The 16925-nt window shown below is 36.4% G+C and overlaps 1 protein-coding gene across 1 annotated transcript in view; it reads left to right on the top strand.

Annotated features, from left to right (window-relative positions):
- The window catches only part of SLC9A3 (solute carrier family 9 member A3), a gene marked incomplete at both ends in the record, with an annotated part of 54933 nt that extends 39114 nt beyond the window's left edge, over positions 1-15819 (top strand). The window contains 7 exons of the mRNA XM_079533494.1: positions 1191-1320; positions 6969-7084; positions 7659-7788; positions 8252-8428; positions 8963-9038; positions 10644-10757; positions 15242-15819. Coding sequence (XP_079389620.1) covers positions 1191-1320; positions 6969-7084; positions 7659-7788; positions 8252-8428; positions 8963-9038; positions 10644-10757; positions 15242-15819 — 1321 coding nt within the window. The remainder of the gene's footprint in view (positions 1-1190; positions 1321-6968; positions 7085-7658; positions 7789-8251; positions 8429-8962; positions 9039-10643; positions 10758-15241) is intronic.
- Positions 15820-16925: the final 1106 nt, after the last annotated feature.

The following is a 16925-nucleotide window of genomic DNA, read 5'->3' as shown; positions in this document are numbered from 1 at the left end:
AGAGACAGTTGTCACTGCTTCATTTTTCTTCATTTTTTTGGAGGAAAGCCATGAAATTTATCTTATAATATATTATAATTATATCCATAATATCTGCAATGACACATTGAGATAATACGTATTTCTTTTGTCTGGTGTTCATTTATGCAGTGAAGAACTCTCACTAGGCATCCCAAATAGAACATCTTTTTTTCTTTTGATAATCTTTAACATACACTTTAGGAAAGAATTTCAGAATATTACACTGCAGTGGAATACATCATCAGGTCTGAAATATTGACTTAAAGGTGGAACTAAACATTTTTAAAGTGGCAGATTACAGTTTGTCTTCTCATATGGCAGAAGGTAATATGCTTGAGTAACAAAAGCCTTTTCTTAGTAGCTTAGCGTAGGTTCTCAGTAGTGTGCAGAAATATATTTTGAATGAGACCACATTCAGTTTGCTTCTTCTAGGCTATATATACATGGAAATATTACTTCTTCAAAGAAATGGCAGTATCCCAGTTTTTTCAGTAATATGCTCAGGTGTAACAGCCTGGAAACTGATTTTCAGATGTTCTGACTAGAGAAGAGGAATAATGATCAATTCTGGAACATAAGCACAAAATAACAAATATCTTACTATCAGACGATCTTGGAAGTGAACACAGCAAACATGTACCACTTCTATCTCCTAGAGCACTCAAACAGCATGAAATGAGGCCCTCTCTCTGTGCTTTTGGAGTACAATGGTTGGAAACTGGCTTTCTAGTCTGGGTTACCACAATACAGCTGTGGAAATGTACTTTTCCTTACAATAAAGGAAAGAAACTTGAACTTTCTGAATGAAGATTTTAAGTATAATAGTAAATAATCATGAGTGGAAAAGAAGGTAGCATGATTTACCAGAGTATATAAAGTGTTCTAGTGACTATGAAATGGGATACCTTAATCATAGCACTTGTGCTGCTGCAGTAGTATTTGTTAAGTGAACCTATTAAATGCTTAGTGACAGCTGCATAACTAGCTGTACCAGGTTTTTCCTTTCTTTAGCTGTTATTTGAAAAGCTTCAAAATACAAACCCTCACATTTTTATGCTCGACATTAACTAAATGCTGTTAGCTCACACAATAGTCTTTTCTGATAAATTACAAATGCTCAGGCACTACAATTGCTTGCTGCCCTTAACATGGTTTGTTTCAATTATCAGGTGGTCCAATTTTGATAGGAAATTCCTCAGTAAACTCCTGATGAGAAGATCTGCTCAAAAATCAAGAGACCAAATCCTTAATGTTTTCCATGAACTCAACTTGAAGGATGCAATTAGCTATGTGGCTGAGGTACTTATAAATACTTACTTTTTTTCCTTTCTAGTTTTTCTTTCTTTTTTTTTTATGTTTAATGTACAGTGTAATCTAAAGATGATATTTTGCAGGAGATGTCTTAAAAAAAAAAAAAAAAAAAAAAAAAACACAAAACTTTTCATTTGTTTTATCTAAGTGGAATTTAAGAGTTATGAGTCTTGTTACCACCCGTTTGGGTAACCATAGTTCTCAGTACTATGCCTGAACCCCAAGATGAGTATGATAAACATTTGTTGGTGTATTTTTCTGTTGAATTTTTCTGAAGAATTTTTTTATCAGTATTCATTGCATCAAGAAACACTGCAATCAGAAATGGATCAGGTAAAATATTGTCTTTTCCCTATAGAATACCGACTATATGTGACAATAAATCTGATTTGAAGAATCTCATTTCCACATGGTGTGAACATTTGACTTTAGTGTTATCTTATTATGCAAGATCACATTATTATTATAGAGAGAGATCAGCAAGAGAGCAGTTTATTTCAATGGCAGAATAATACCTACATTTCAAAAATTAGGATTAGAATGACAGTAAATGCAACGACAAAACTTATGACCTGCAGGGTAAAGTACAGAAGTCACTAAATGGAAGAAGAACTGCCATTCTTCTTTAGTATCATTCCCAAACCAAAACAATGTTAACAGATTATGTATAAATTCCTTATCTTCTTCATCACTATGTTGGCTGGCTTAGTTTAGATCAACACAGGTATGCAGCATTCACATGGTGCAAAGGATAATTTTAAACAGGAATGTTTAAAAGTGATGTTTGAAGTGATAATCAATCTAAAGCCTTAATCTCTAAATGTACTTTTTTCTTTTGTTTTCTTTTTCTTTTTATTTTACAGCTGAGAAACAGACTAGTTAGTTTCATTAATTAAAATAAATTATTTCACTCCCACTACTGATAATAATGTCATTTTTGGTGAATGTACTACAGCCTGTTACACTTCTTACAATGAAACACAGAATTTCAAATATCAAATTTGCAAAACAAGATCAAAATCAGAAATTATTTTAGTGTGAAAATTGGGGATTACTTCACAAAATAAACAACTTTCTCTGATTTACGTTTTTTAAACTATCCATAAAGTTTTCAGACTGCTTGAGAACAAATTTTCTTTCCCAAGGTGTTTCCTGGGTCACACCTCTATGGAGGAAAATTAGATGTTGATGAGGATGGTAAACATGATACACATGCTCAGATTCACTGCTGAGTCTTTTGTAGATTCATTACATTTTTTTTCTTTAACAGATGTGAATGGCTGTACTGATTGCTAAGCTATGCAGATTTATCAGCAGAATCTTTACCCAATAATGTCATAAACAGCATACACTAGTGTAAAATGAAGTTAGATTATTCACTGTTTGGAAGAACGGCCTTTTTCATTATACATAATATATGGTATGATACAAGGAGGCTGTCTTTTGATGAGTTCAAATAATATTTGTGTAGATTGTGTCTTGAAGGCAGACTACAGATGTTTGCTCATCTGCTAAGAACAAACAAAGAAATTTAAAGTTTTCCAGGTTCTACAAAAAGTTTCATTCATGCTGTTATGCTGCATTTATTCAATAAAAAAAAAGCATGAGTCTCTTCATGTTTCAGTGGGCATCTGACTCAGATAAGATGAGTTTTTTCCCTAAAAACACTGATTCCAGATAATCTCTGAGCAAAAAGTGCTAGAGCATTATGTTCTGGTAGTGCATCACCATTGCTTAATATACAAGAAAAAGTATAAAAGATCAACAAGGATTTAGATATCGGCTATCAACAACTTTTTCAAAGAAGCTATAAGACTTCTAGCATGAAATATTACTTCTTGTTCCAAAAAATGTATTTATTTTTAACACAAAACATTTCATGAAACCATTAGTATGACTTCTACAGATTCATCCTGCAAACAGCAGCTCAGTTATCTGTGATGACCACATTTTTTTCGGTGCTAAGAAGGGCTAAAGAACCTTTTGGAATGATACAACAGATCATGTCTTCTTCTGGCTAAAATTCCTCCACAGATGATTTGATATAAGGTATCTATGAAACATTATACTTCATTCTAAAAGAAGTCAGATGCTCATAATAAAACAAGTGAGATGATGCTTTTTTTTTTTTTTTTTAATCCCTCTTTAATTTCTACAGGGGTCAAACTATACCTACTACTGAACTGGTTCAACAGATACTAGTTCCTGGGTGTCCAACATTTTGTCTTAACTTGGCCCCACTGAGCTGAGAGGAATTGCCTTGGGCTGTGTAAAATACATAACATAGTTAATGTAGATAAATAACAATTTTTTTCTAGTTTTTTTTTTTTTAATTAAAGAAGAGGACAACAAAACCACAAAACTAATGGGTAAAGTTCATATTGTCAACATTTCTTAAATCTGTCTTCTTCACAGAGAAGCTCCAAGTAAATTTCATTAGTAACTATAAAGAAGATATGTTATTCTTTCTTATTGCTTCTAGTGATGTAGTGATAACTTTTGTGGGACAACTAATACTACCATATGTTTCAAGATATAGTTTCCCAAAACAGACACTGCAGTTTCACAACTAGATAGACTCCAAGTATGTCACACAGCCTGTAAAGAATGAACCTTTGTGAAAAACGCGTGGCACATGGAAATATTTTTATTCCTGATGGTGATGATTTACATTTCCAGTAGCCAAAGGCAGGGCTGGCAGCAGGCACTGTAGGAGAAGGCTGCAGGAGGCTGTCCGTCAACACATGACTCACAGCATGAATTCACCACTGTGAGATGGTAAAGAGTTGTGAGGTGCTGCATGGAGAATGGGGCCAGCAGCAAGTGGGGCAGCCTTCTTGTAAGTCATCATTAGGATGGGGGTCTCCCCAGGCTTCATGTCTTGCAAGCACATAATGCAAGCAGTTATTCTTCCTCTGCAGTTATAGCATAAAAGAGTGCAGAATGCCGGTGCATGTGGGGGCACAGCTATCAGCAGCACAAGAGAGATGACAGCACTGGGCCCCCAGGTCAGAAGGGTGCAGGCACTGAGAGTGAAGGCAGGCACTGCCAGTTGCCTTTAATGCATGGGCATCCAATCTTTGGCTTGCCTGGACTGCACTGAGTGAAGAGGAATTGTCTTGAGCTGCATATAAAATGTAGCTATTGTATATAAATAACAAAACTTTTTTAATATATATCTATATATTCAATAAGACACACCACAAAAAATTCAACAATAACAGAAGACTAGGGGGATATTTGAGCTTGTTTTTTGAAACTAATACATCAGTCTGGTTTCCTGTAGGCAATTGCCATTCTAATGAGTTCTTAAGGTGTGTGTCAGAGATTTTTGATGAAATTTTACTCCTATACCTAATCCTTGAAAACAGTTATTCACAAACATACATTCCAAAGAGCAATGACAAGAATAAGGCATGACTGTGAAGTGAGGGATATCTTTCTCTGGCAGTATAGGTCTTATGGAAGCCTAATGAAGAGGCATGATTGGATTTTTGAGTTGACTATCTGATTTTGCAACTATGTACATTCCTCTTGAAAATTTGCAGATAGTGTATTTATGTCAAATGAAAATAGAGTCACAAATATAACAAAAATTAATGATTTTTTTCAACGATCTTGAAACCTATTCTCAAATTCCTTTATGAAAAAGGTAAGCAAGGCTTACCTTTCATTGTTCACAGGACCGCATTTAGCAAATGTATCAAAATGCATAAAATTATATACCATAACTTGAGTTAGCATTGCTCTACACCCTCCAGTGTCCTAATTCCAGCTCAAACAGTGTAAACAGTACACTACTGGTTGGCCACTGCTGAAAGATGGGTGCTTACTGAGGGCAAGGCTAGACCACTCAATGGGACAGAACCACCAACATGATAGGTTGGGGCAGGGGATTAACCTCAGGACAGGCTTGGCTTGCAGATGGATACATCCATTCTAGCGTAACATGTACGTGAGCTCTACCACAGTACAAGGAAACATTTGTTTGTCTTATTCTCTGTGACTACAAAAAATGTAAAGTGAATGAAATGTAGATGGAAAAAAATAGATAAAATATCTTTCAATATTGCATAAGGGAGATTGTATTCTTTACTACATTGTTAAAATATAGAGATCTAATACATGATTTTCTGCTCTGATATAAACCATAGATGTTTACAGTTGTAACGCTATAATGATATGGAAAACATAGCAGTGACAGCAGGGTAGCAGAGTCCTAGGCTGCAGCAAGTCATGGTAAGCCCAAGCTGCTGCAGACACAAAGGAAAAAAGCTGCTTACCTACAGAAGACCTCTGGCAAGATACACTTGCCTCCACTGCCAACCCTTAAATAAGGTCTGGGAGGGGGTGGATCCTGGTTCCACCCCTTCCAGTCACTCAGGCACATTGTATGTCCTGGGTTGGCCCTGTGTTCCCACCAGGTGCTCCATCCCTGTTTTAGGCCATGACATGTGTTTCTGCTACAGCAGTTTACATAACTATGGTCTCTCAACAGTTAACTTCCACCTAAATAAAAGACTGTGCAAATGGTAGGGAAAACCATGAAGATAGAAATCTGAGCTTTCCCAGAAACTCACTTCTGTAATGCCAGTTTCAGAACTGATTACAAAGCTTATCTTTGCAATATAGATACAGAGCTGTGGGAGTGGATTCAGAGGAGGGCCATGAAGAGGATCAGAGACTGGAGCATCTCTCCTATGAGGAAAGGCTGAGAGAGCTGGGCTTTTTCAGCCTGGAGAAGAGAAGGTTCCAGAGAGACCTCACTGCAGCCTTCCAGTACTTAAAAGCAGCTTATAATCGGAGTGAAGACAGACATTTCACAGTGTCTGTTAATGATACAACAAGGGAGAAGAGTTTTAAACTGAAAGAGAAAAAATTTAAGTTAAAAAAATTTAACTTATATACTGGGGGGAATTTCTTCAGTCAGAGATCTGAAAGGCGCTGGAATGAGTTGTTCATAGAAGTAGTGAATACTCTGTCCCTAGAAGTGTTCTAGGCTGGGTTGGATGGGGCCCTGGGGCAACCTGATCTAGTGCCTGATTTAGTGGTTGGCAGTCCTGCCCATGGTGTTTCATGGTTTTATGATTCTATTAATATCTCACCTCTTCACCAGATAACCCACAAGTAGTCTTGTAGATTTATACACTACATAACTTTTGCTGTTTCCAGTCTGGTAGAAAATAGAAAACATAGTGCAATGTCTTTGAAAACACTGCTGTTAGTGCAGTGATGTTTGGAGTCCTAAAATTTTACACATATATGCCAATGTGCTTGGGTTGCAAGGTGGTACAAAGTAAAGGTCCATCCCTGAAGGATGGAGTTAACCTGCAAAAGCACAAGGGCATAGTTTTCAAATAGGATAGGCCTAACAAATCACTCACCTCACTAAAACAGATTTACAAGATCAGAAACCTTTTTCTCTTAGCTTTTTTTCACTGGGATGTCACTTATTTAAATAAACCCTAACAACAAAACAAAATAAAATAGTTTGTTATCATTTACTAAATGCAACTTTTATTTCTTGTGCCATTTGCATATAACAGCATTATACAGCATATGATCTGCATTTTTTGATCCACATTTTACTGCACGTGTTTACAGCTGTAATGTGTCTTGTTTCTTTCTTTGGCCAGGGAGAGCGTAGAGGTTCCTTAGCATTTATACGTTCTCCAAGTACAGACAACATGGTCAATGTGGATTTCAATACCCCGCGTCCAAGTACTGTGGAAAGTTCTGTATCTTATTTACTGTAAGTTACTTGTACTGATTGATCGTGTCTTCTGCTTGTTTTGTTTTCTTGTGTGTGATGAAATGCAAAAAAAATAGTTACAATGTCTGAAAAATGCGAATTACAGGGGCTTCATTCAAATTTTATGAACTACAATTAATCTCTTCCTCCCACATAAAATAGGTGATAAAATACTATTATTACCATTATTCTGTAGCATTTTGCAAACAAATTTTGAAGTAAAGATTGGTAAGATGAAGCAGAGTACCACATTAGAATTGTTTCTTGTGACTTTTGTTCACCAATTGCTGTAGACAGAACCAGACAGCATTTCTGTGTCTGCTCCAGAAAGCTTTAGGGGAGAGTCAAGGAAAAAAATTGCTGCTTCCTTAATTCTTTCCTGTCTCATTCACACAACAGCCCACCTGCCATATACATAGGGAAATAAATGTTGACAACCTCCTGAAAGACAAAATCAACACTTTGATTTTTCACATTAGATATTTTGATTCAACCATTCTTGACATTTATTTAATTAGTTATTACTTATATGAACTTCATCTGTAAATTGTTTCTGTTTTTTATTCTTCTTCAGGAGAGAAAAGGCTGGACCGGTTTGCCTTGACATGCAAGCTTTGGAGCAGAGGAGGAAAAGTATTCGGGACACAGAAGACACAGTTGCACATCACACCCTACAACAGTACCTATATAAGCCCAGGCAGGAGGTGAGAGCAGAAGACTTGCATTAGTATGTTTTAAAATCCAAAGATTAGGATATTAGAAACCAAAAATGTGAAAGCAAAACTCAGAAGGGAAAATCTTAACTGCAAATTGCATTCTTGAGGGAGTTAGGCTTTGTGTATATATATACTCATGCACTGACCTACAGGCCTTTTTAACAGAGAGGGTCTAGTGTGAGTGTGGGGCTAACACAGTACAGAACTAGGTCCAATATAAGTTAAGTAGTTTAAAAGTAGTTTAGACATTATAGAGAGAAGCTTACTTTGAATGACTATCATGCATTCCTACACGAGGAAAGAGGGAAAAAAAAAATAGAATGCCTTTAGACCGCTTTGGTTCATTCTTAAAAGGAGTTGTTTTTGTTTTCATGACACAAGCTGAATGCACTGATATGGCTTCCAGCTCTATTTCTAAATAAATAATATTGTCTTCCTTTCCTCATAACAGCACAAACATCTGTACAGTCGACATGAGATCATGCACAATGAAGATGAGAAACAAGACAAGGAGATTTTCCACAGGACAATGAGGAAGCGCTTAGAATCTTTCAAGAGTACTAAACTAGGAATAAATCATCCCAAGAAGCTGAATAAAATCCACAAAAGAGAACGGGGCCAAAAAAGGGTAAAATATCTGCACAAGGACCCAGATGTAGCCACCTAGTATTCAAAACAAAGGGAGGGCAGGGAGGATTCTCAAAGTTCCTATGTCCTGCATCTATCTCTGTCTTATAGAACTTCAGTAACTTAAAGGGTCTAAGCAAGAAAAGATTGAACTATGAATCAAGGGGCATCTTCTCGTATACTGCTACTCTCCATGCTTTGGGACTCTTTTGATTGAGAGTTTTTTGATCGCTTGAGAAATAGCAGATTTGGAGCCATGCTAGAACACTGTGGGGAGCTTTTCCAGGGCAGACATAGCATTCACCATTTCACAAAATTTGCATGAATCCAGGAACTTACACCGTATGAAAAGACCAAGTTCCTTCTTTTTCCTGTACCAGTATAGAGTAGCAGATTAATGACAATAATATTGAACCTCAAAAAAAGATTGCAACAGACATCAGGATAATGCTGCTCAACAGTGATTTCAAAGAATGTCTTAGCTCTAAGATGTTGGTAGCATTTTTGTTCATTTAATTTGTTTCTTTTCTTTCAGCGAAACAGCAATGTCATACCAAATGGAAAAATACCATCAGAAAATCCTGTACAAGATTATACTTTGAAGGAAAAAGGTAAAAAGACCTTTAGATCAGTAGTATTTCATCAGCTACGTTGTCTGTAAATAATCCCTTTAAAAATGTAATGATATGCAGTGGTGAAGCTATTAGAGAGGGACTTCTAGTCGTAACTTATAACAGAGAGTGGGGATCTAATCCATACTTAAAACAGTATCTGGAACATTAAGAAGTTGTTTGGTTTTTTTTATTCTTTTCCCCAGGCTGTTGAATGACAAATCAAACTTGAATTAGTGTTCTTACTCATAGTTGTAAAATACCTTGTTCAAATCCTGAAAACAAAACAATGCGCTAGCTGCAACATAGTTGAACTTTCTGCTTACTTTTAGATAAGTTGCATAGAGCAAGTTTTGCTAAATTTTTTCTTTTCATGAAGTAAGGTATGCCTATCCATGACACCATACCATGCAAAGTTCAGTCAGAGTGGAAATGTTTTTTGAATTAATTCCTATTTATTTAGAAGAGTCTGAATCAGAGTTGAAGCTGAGTTGAAGTTAGAACTTGGGGAGAGAAGGCAGATTTGAAGGGAAAACTGTCAGAGGTCAGTTTGAGTACTGGTTAATCCTTCATGAGAATGTGCCACTTAAAAACCGAAATATGATTTAAAGCCCACTGAACTAACCCTTACTTGTGGTCTTTCTTATGTTTATTCAGACTCTTAATCTCAAAGAAAGCTGAAGTAAAGCAGAGAGTCATTTTTTCTCTTTAGATCCAAGCAAAGTTTTTTCTTTATGTATGCTACCTAAGACATCTTCTGAACATTACTTTTTTGACTGGCAGGGGCAATACATGCTGGCTGAAATAGACATAACATTCTAGAACATCCTTGCATAGAAAGTGTTTTCCAAAGACTTGTAATTAGTTCATTCAATGCTGTCTTGTTGAAGGACTCTGCATGTATTGGATGCATGTATTGCATATATTGGAAAAAAAGAAAGACTTCTTCAGAGGACATACTTAACAAGTGGTTTAGAAGGTGATGTAAAACTGATTTGACGATGATAGAAGCAGCAGTGACCTCATCAGCTTTGAAATTAGTCAGGATTCCAATGTCAACCTCTGTCTAACTGACTCTGGGCAGCCTGGTCTGGTGGTTGGCAATCCTGCCCATAGCAGGGGGATTGAAACTAGATGATCATCGTGGTCCTTTTCAACCCAGGTCATTGTATGTTTCTCTGATTCTAACAATGAAAAATCAGTAACAAGTTATTTTAAGGGACTACATTTCTCTAAATGTAAGAAAGTAAGACAAAAAATATAACAGCACCAGTAGTCGTGCATCGAAAGTTTGTTTCCTTCAGACTCAGAAAAATATACAGCCTACATTAGCCTCTATTAGCCAACAGTCTATTCAGAGTGTGAAATCTCTATCATAACACCAGGTAACAGTGAAAGTCTGAAAGCCTTGTTGAGTTTCTCAAAATAATTGGTACCTAAACTGCAGTTTGCAAATACATTCACGCTGTCATGCCAGCGCTACAACTGTTAATCTTTGGTAACTGTACCAATATAATATGACATAATGCTCTTTCACTTTTTCATCAGAACTGATAGAAATCTCTGATCAAACTGGGCTTATGTTTTTTATTGCTTTTGTTCCAGATTCGGAATTTTCTGAAGCAGAAGAAAATAATGATTATGAAACTTTGCATCTAGGCAAAGGAGTTGATTTTCTGGCTAACGTAACCAAGCAAAATTTCACAGATAACCCTGCTGGTAAAAATATTAATTGCATGCAGTATTTTTTTACTCAAATATAAAAACAATTACTAGAAATGCTGCAGGTTTAGCCTGTATTTTTGCTTGTTTGTTTGTTTTGATTGGATCTCTTTTCTGAGGGTTGATATTTGCTTAAAATTATGGCAAAGGTAACAAATTTCAAGTATGTGAAATTATGGGGAGCATCAAATTTGCTATTGCTATTGATAATACTGACAGGAGATGTGAAAATGACTGCCTAACCCTAAGATCTAAATTATCTTCAGCAACAGAAAATGTTAATGTTGTCCTACCTCACCAGGCCAATTGATTTCTACTTGCATAAAAGAACTTTGCAATGATATCTTCCATATTTCTTCTTTCATGCAGTATTTCTTAAATTCACAAGTCCTTCAATTCCCTGCAGACTTACAGAAGTCACAGAAAAGTGCAGATTTCCAGATATTTAGGAGTATTCATTGGACCTGAATTCCTGACCCGGAAGGCTCCAAAATACCATACTGAAAGTAAACCACTACATATAAGAGATAGTATATGATGTGATTTGTACGGTGCTAAGGTTTAGCATCTCTTTAGCACTTTAGTGTCTGAATTATCAGCATATGTAATGCCATTCATACACTGAAGAAAAATCTTCGTGTCTGTACTCTTTTGACAAACAGGGTGATACAATATTTTAACTGCCCAGCGACAAATTCCACATTTGAATATTTATAAAGACATACTGAAATCAATCCAAAAGTAAGTTACTAGCAAAATGCAGACCTAGACTGATTTTAGAATTTTTGTCTGGTATTATATCAAAGGTATTTATATTAAAAGGCTCCTTTTACTTCAGTGCCTTATTTCAGTGCCCTCACACACATCTTGTTCCTTCATGGAGATGTGCAGCTCATGTTTTTGCATTTTTTGGTCATCTTTTCCTTCTTTTTTATGAATTTGGTCTGATTTTTTTCTGCAACTATTTCATGTTTTGATTTGTTTTGCTTAGGGGATGAGTTGGTATATTCTTTTAGCGATTTTATTTATTTTCTCCAGATATCTCAATCATAACTGCATATTTTATACAGTTCTTCACTATATATAAAAAAAATCCAAAATAACTAGCTATAACCAAGCCAGAAAAAGCAACCTTTGATTATATAATAGTCTTTTTGCCTATTTTTTTTCCTCTTTTACAAAGCACCTTTCTGTGTCACCAAGAAATCATTTTGATTAACTGTGTTTGTCACTCGTGAATTTTTTTAGGAATTGATAACCCAGTATTTTCAGCTGATGATGATCAAAGCATCTACATGAAGTTCTCACCATGGTTGTCTAGTGAAGATACTGTGGTACCGTCACAAAGGGCCCGAGTGCAGATCCCTTATTCTCCAAACAACTTCAGACGGCTCACTCCGTTCCGGCTCAGCAATAAATCAATAGATTCTTTCCTGCTAGCAGATGGCCCAGAGGAACAGCCCAGACCTTTTCTCCCAGAATCAACACATATGTAATATTTTAAGAGAGATTATCACCTTTGTTTTTAATCAATCTCAATCAGTATCAAGCCTGAGTACTGACAAGATTATTTTTCTGATTTTTCTTCTCCCAGTGTCTCTTTATTTCCTGACTTTTTCCTTCTGTTTGAATAATAAAACTTCTTTCTATTTGAGGATTTGCCCATCTATTTGAGGTCAAAAGCCGTACCATTTTTAGAGCAGAAAATGTTCTTGCTCTTTGTTTTGTCTTGTAAATTCTAAAATGCCAAGCAGGAAGTTTTCCTAGCATCCAAATGTTTTTGTTTCCAGTTTCAAGAGACTTCATTTTTCTTGGTTAGTCAGCTCTAGAAGATAAAACTCATATTTGAATTCCCTGACATGATGTAATTCTGATTCAAGTTCTTAAAAAAACAGTTGTTCTTTCAACTAACATTGTCAGGACTGTCTTCACACGTAAGCAAAGACAGGATGAAGCAACATAAAAACAATCCATCTGCTGATGTCAAAAGATACGTTTTGCCTGGAAAAGGTCAGATCAGTCATTTAACTCATTGGACTCTATTACATTTTGGTGTACAATAGAAGCATCGAGTGATTTGAACAGGCAGGATAGCTGGGCTGAGGTCAATGGGATGAAGTTCAACAAGACCAAGTGCCGGGTCCTGCAGGTTGGCCAGAGCAACCTCAGACAACACTACAAGCTTGGGGCAGAGTGGCTTGAATACTGTGTAGATGAACCTGAGGGTATTGGCCAATGCTTGGCTCAACATAAGAAAGCAGTGTGCTCAGGTGGCCAAGAATGCCAGTGGCATCCTAGCTTGTATCAGAAATAGTGTTGTCAGCAGGAACAGGGAGGTGGTCATCCCTGTGTACTTCTTTCTGGGGAGGCCACACCTTGAGTACTATATTCAGTTTTGGAAGCCTCACCACAAAGACATCAAGGCCCTGGAGCGTGTTTAGAGAAGGGCGACAAAGCTGGTGAGGGGTCTGGAGCACAGGGCTTATGAGGAGCAGTTGAAGGAGCTGGGAATGTTCAGTATGGAGGAGACTCAGGGGAGACCTCATTGCTCTCTATAACTACCTGAAGGGAGCTGTAGTAAGCTGGAGATCAGCCTCTTCTCTTGTGTAACTGGTGATTGGACTGGAGGGAACGGCCTCCAGTTGTGCCAGGGGAGATTCAAGTTGAACATTGGCAAATGCCACTTCTCTGAGAGAGCGGTCAGGCACTGGAACGGGCTGCCCAGGGAAACAGTGGAGTCACTGTCCCTAGAGGAGTTCAAGAAACATTTAGATGTACTGAGGGATGTGGTGCAGTGGGAAATGTTGGTGATAGGTGGATGGTGGGACTGGATGATCTTAGAGATCTAAATTTCTCTTAATCCATATCCTATTTTAAAAGCAGAAAAACATTTGACACATTAAATAATTAAATTTGGTACAGTAAATAACATTGCCTCTAATTTCTTAGAGGTTTAAAAATAAATTAACTCTGGATTTATATAAATATCCCAGTTGCCCTTTAATTCTTGCTCTATAAAAATTTTCCACATCATAAAATCAGCCTTCATTTCTATAATCTACAGAGTCAGTGCAGTAAATGAGGTGGGTCAGGTCACAGTTCAACCATCATAATTGAATAGAACATAGGGCACTGATTATGCGATGAAATGTGCCGGTCAGTTGTCTAGCTTTCGTAGAATCCATGATCACAAACATGTGACCTAGTGCATTCTGTTCATCAACAAATAAAGGAATGTGGCAAGTTGAAAGTACTTAATTGATGAAACTTTTTTCAGACAAAGATCTCAGTATAGGAGTGAACATTGCATAATTTTGTTTTGAAAAGAATTTAATAATCTTTGGAAAATAAAGAGGAAAGGAAGTTCTGATTTTATTCTGTTCTGGCTTATGTCTTGCGGAAGGTGTGCTAGTTCAAGTGTAATTACAGAAAGTACATCACTTTAATGGAGAAACCTGTAGGGATGAGTTTGTTTGAATATTCAGTTTCATATAACATATCATTGATTGTTTTATTGAAATAGTGTTTTAAAAGAAATGTTGGATTAACTAAAGAGCTGTGAATTAAATTCTGGTATCTTAATTAAAAGCTTGAATAACAAGCAGTGTTCTACAAGGAAAACTTCTCCTTGACACTTAGCCACATTGAAATCTTCCTCTCCTTTTTCCCACTTAGTTTGTCATAAATTATTGACCATAATACTTTCCAAAATTTAACTTCTAACCTTTATTCTTTTTCTCACTTCTATTGCCATATTATAAGTGACTGTATTATTAGAAACTGCTATGTATGAGTTTTTGTGCAGGTATCTTTAAAATATCAGGGTTTGTGGGCTTTGAGTGCTGTGTTTCTTTAGAAGTATTTTGGGAAGTTAGGTTTCCTGAGAAAGTAATCTGGGACTTTGGTTATTCTCAGAAACAGTCCTCTCAATTTCATACTTAATGAAATTCTCCTAATAGGAAAATTTTATTAAAATTTCAATTAAAAGATTTTAAAAACCAAAGTAAATTGGAAACCAAATGTGGGAATGTGAAGATTCTCTACATAGTCTAAACAAAAAGCATCATAGATGACAGTTAAGAATAAGTTGGATTTTCTGGTGAAACATTCTGTTTCTTTATTTAAAGAGCGCAATTTCTTTCAAAAGATTTCCTTGGTAAGCATTAGGAATAAATGTCTCAAGATAAAAATGCACTACAATAACCTGATGATGACTCCATCTCCTAAGTATTGAAGCAGGCTGCATTCGTTGCAAATACTAAGCTCAGTTTTGCCTGATTCTCAACGAGGACAAAAGGCTCATTTTAGGTTATTCAAGATAGAAACAGGAACAAAGTACAGTTCCCCAGCTCAAAAATGGTCTTAAACCACTCATTTTAATAAGACACTCATAAAAATAGCCAAAAGAAAAGCCTATTAGCCAGAATAGTAATATACAAAATATCTATGTACAAATGTTTCTATTTAATTGTACTCTCTAGGTGATATGGACCAAGATGTTGAAATGACAGAATACTCCTCTTCAGATGACAAATTTCCTCCTTATACATCTGATCAACTAAACCAAAATGAAAGTGTTTCAGAGAATCCCCTCCACTTCTTTCCATCTTGTCTTCAAATGCCTTGGACACAAAACTATTCTTCCTTGGAAAACAGAGGGAATATATCTCTTTCTACTGTCTCTGAATACATAGCTTCTTGTGACCCAAGTGTACCTGATCTTTTCTGGGAAACAGATGCAGATACAGATAACAAAGAGACGATAAACTCCGGTTATTGTTCTGAAGTTAGCTACAAGTCAGAGAATTCACAAGAAGAGAATTCTCTACTTATACCTGAAGAGTTGGAAGACCCTTACATGAAGGAGCCCAGGGAGAAGAAAATGTTGCTTGATGTACAAGGAAATTACAGATCCATTGCAGCCAGGCGTGTACAAAGCCGACGTTCATTTCACAAGCCAAAACCTCTTCAACACCCGAAGCTTCAAAAACTAGCATCTCTTCCAGCATCTTGCCATGTCCCTCCACATTCTTTGGAGCAAGAGGAAACACAGTTGTGAGCCAGGACTTACCTGAAAGGAGGAACTGAGAGAGAATACTTTGAACAAAGGTTTTCTGTAAAATTTGAGAGAAACCACTTGGGTCACAGGGCCTACTGTAGAATGATTTGGGATGGAAAGGAAGTGGCATCCCACGATGTCAGAAATTCTGGAGCTTTTCTGCTGCACTTACAGTTTTAAGTCCACGTTCATATTAAAAGGGTGCATAATGAAGGAAAAATATGCCTCCTTGTTATTTTTTCGTGTAGACTGTTACAAAAAAAAACATTATTTTTGGAAGGCTAAAACAAGAAGTATTCTTTTTTTTAATATATAAATGATCTGTTATGCCATACATTCCCAGTAAATACTTTTAACAAAAAATGGGCTGCATTTTTTGCCTCATTAATGGGGTTCAGTATTTATGTTGTATGAAATTAATGTAGGAGAAGTCAATGGTTAGCCTCTTGCCTGCTAATTCTACTCCAGCTGAAATGGATCAGTGCCTTTCATAAGTGCAAACTAAAGAAAAAATATTTTACTGCTCTGAATATGTGTGTTACTGAGTAATCATGAGGTACTGATTCTGGCAGAAATCTTTGCAGGGAGGGATAAGTCCTGCATTTTGAAATTTTGTCCGGGTCTCTTGGATGGTCGTTTCCTTCATTCATCATCATTTCCACAACTCAGTGGTATTAGAATGAAAGAATATCCAGAATTAGCTCATAATTTTATCTTACGTAACCACAAGCAATTTTGTATTCTTAATTAAGCTGCTCTATTTTAAATAGCCTCACAGAAGTGTAAATATTTGTCATTTGTCCTGCTGCTTTGGAAGACATCTTCCAAATACTCCGTTGGATTATCTTGTTAATTTATGTATAATGCACTTTCTGGGATAATGGCCTCTCGATGCCATTTTTGACACAAGAGTTAGTGCCACGATGACTCAGGATGTCCATGTTTCAAAGTACTGTATAAAGGCAGTATGCTTGTGTTGTGAACTTTCTATCCCCAGACCCTCTCCACTTCTCTGTTAAATGACAGTCAATAAAATTGCATTAGACTCCTATTATCAAAGCTAGCCTATATGAAAACTAAATAAAAATGAAAACTAAGAATTCTCA

The sequence above is a fragment of the Tetrao urogallus genome (assembly GCF_951394365.1).
Source record: "Tetrao urogallus genome assembly, chromosome: 3".
NCBI lineage: Eukaryota > Metazoa > Chordata > Aves > Galliformes > Phasianidae > Tetrao > Tetrao urogallus.
This window is presented reverse-complemented; position numbering and strand designations above follow the sequence as displayed.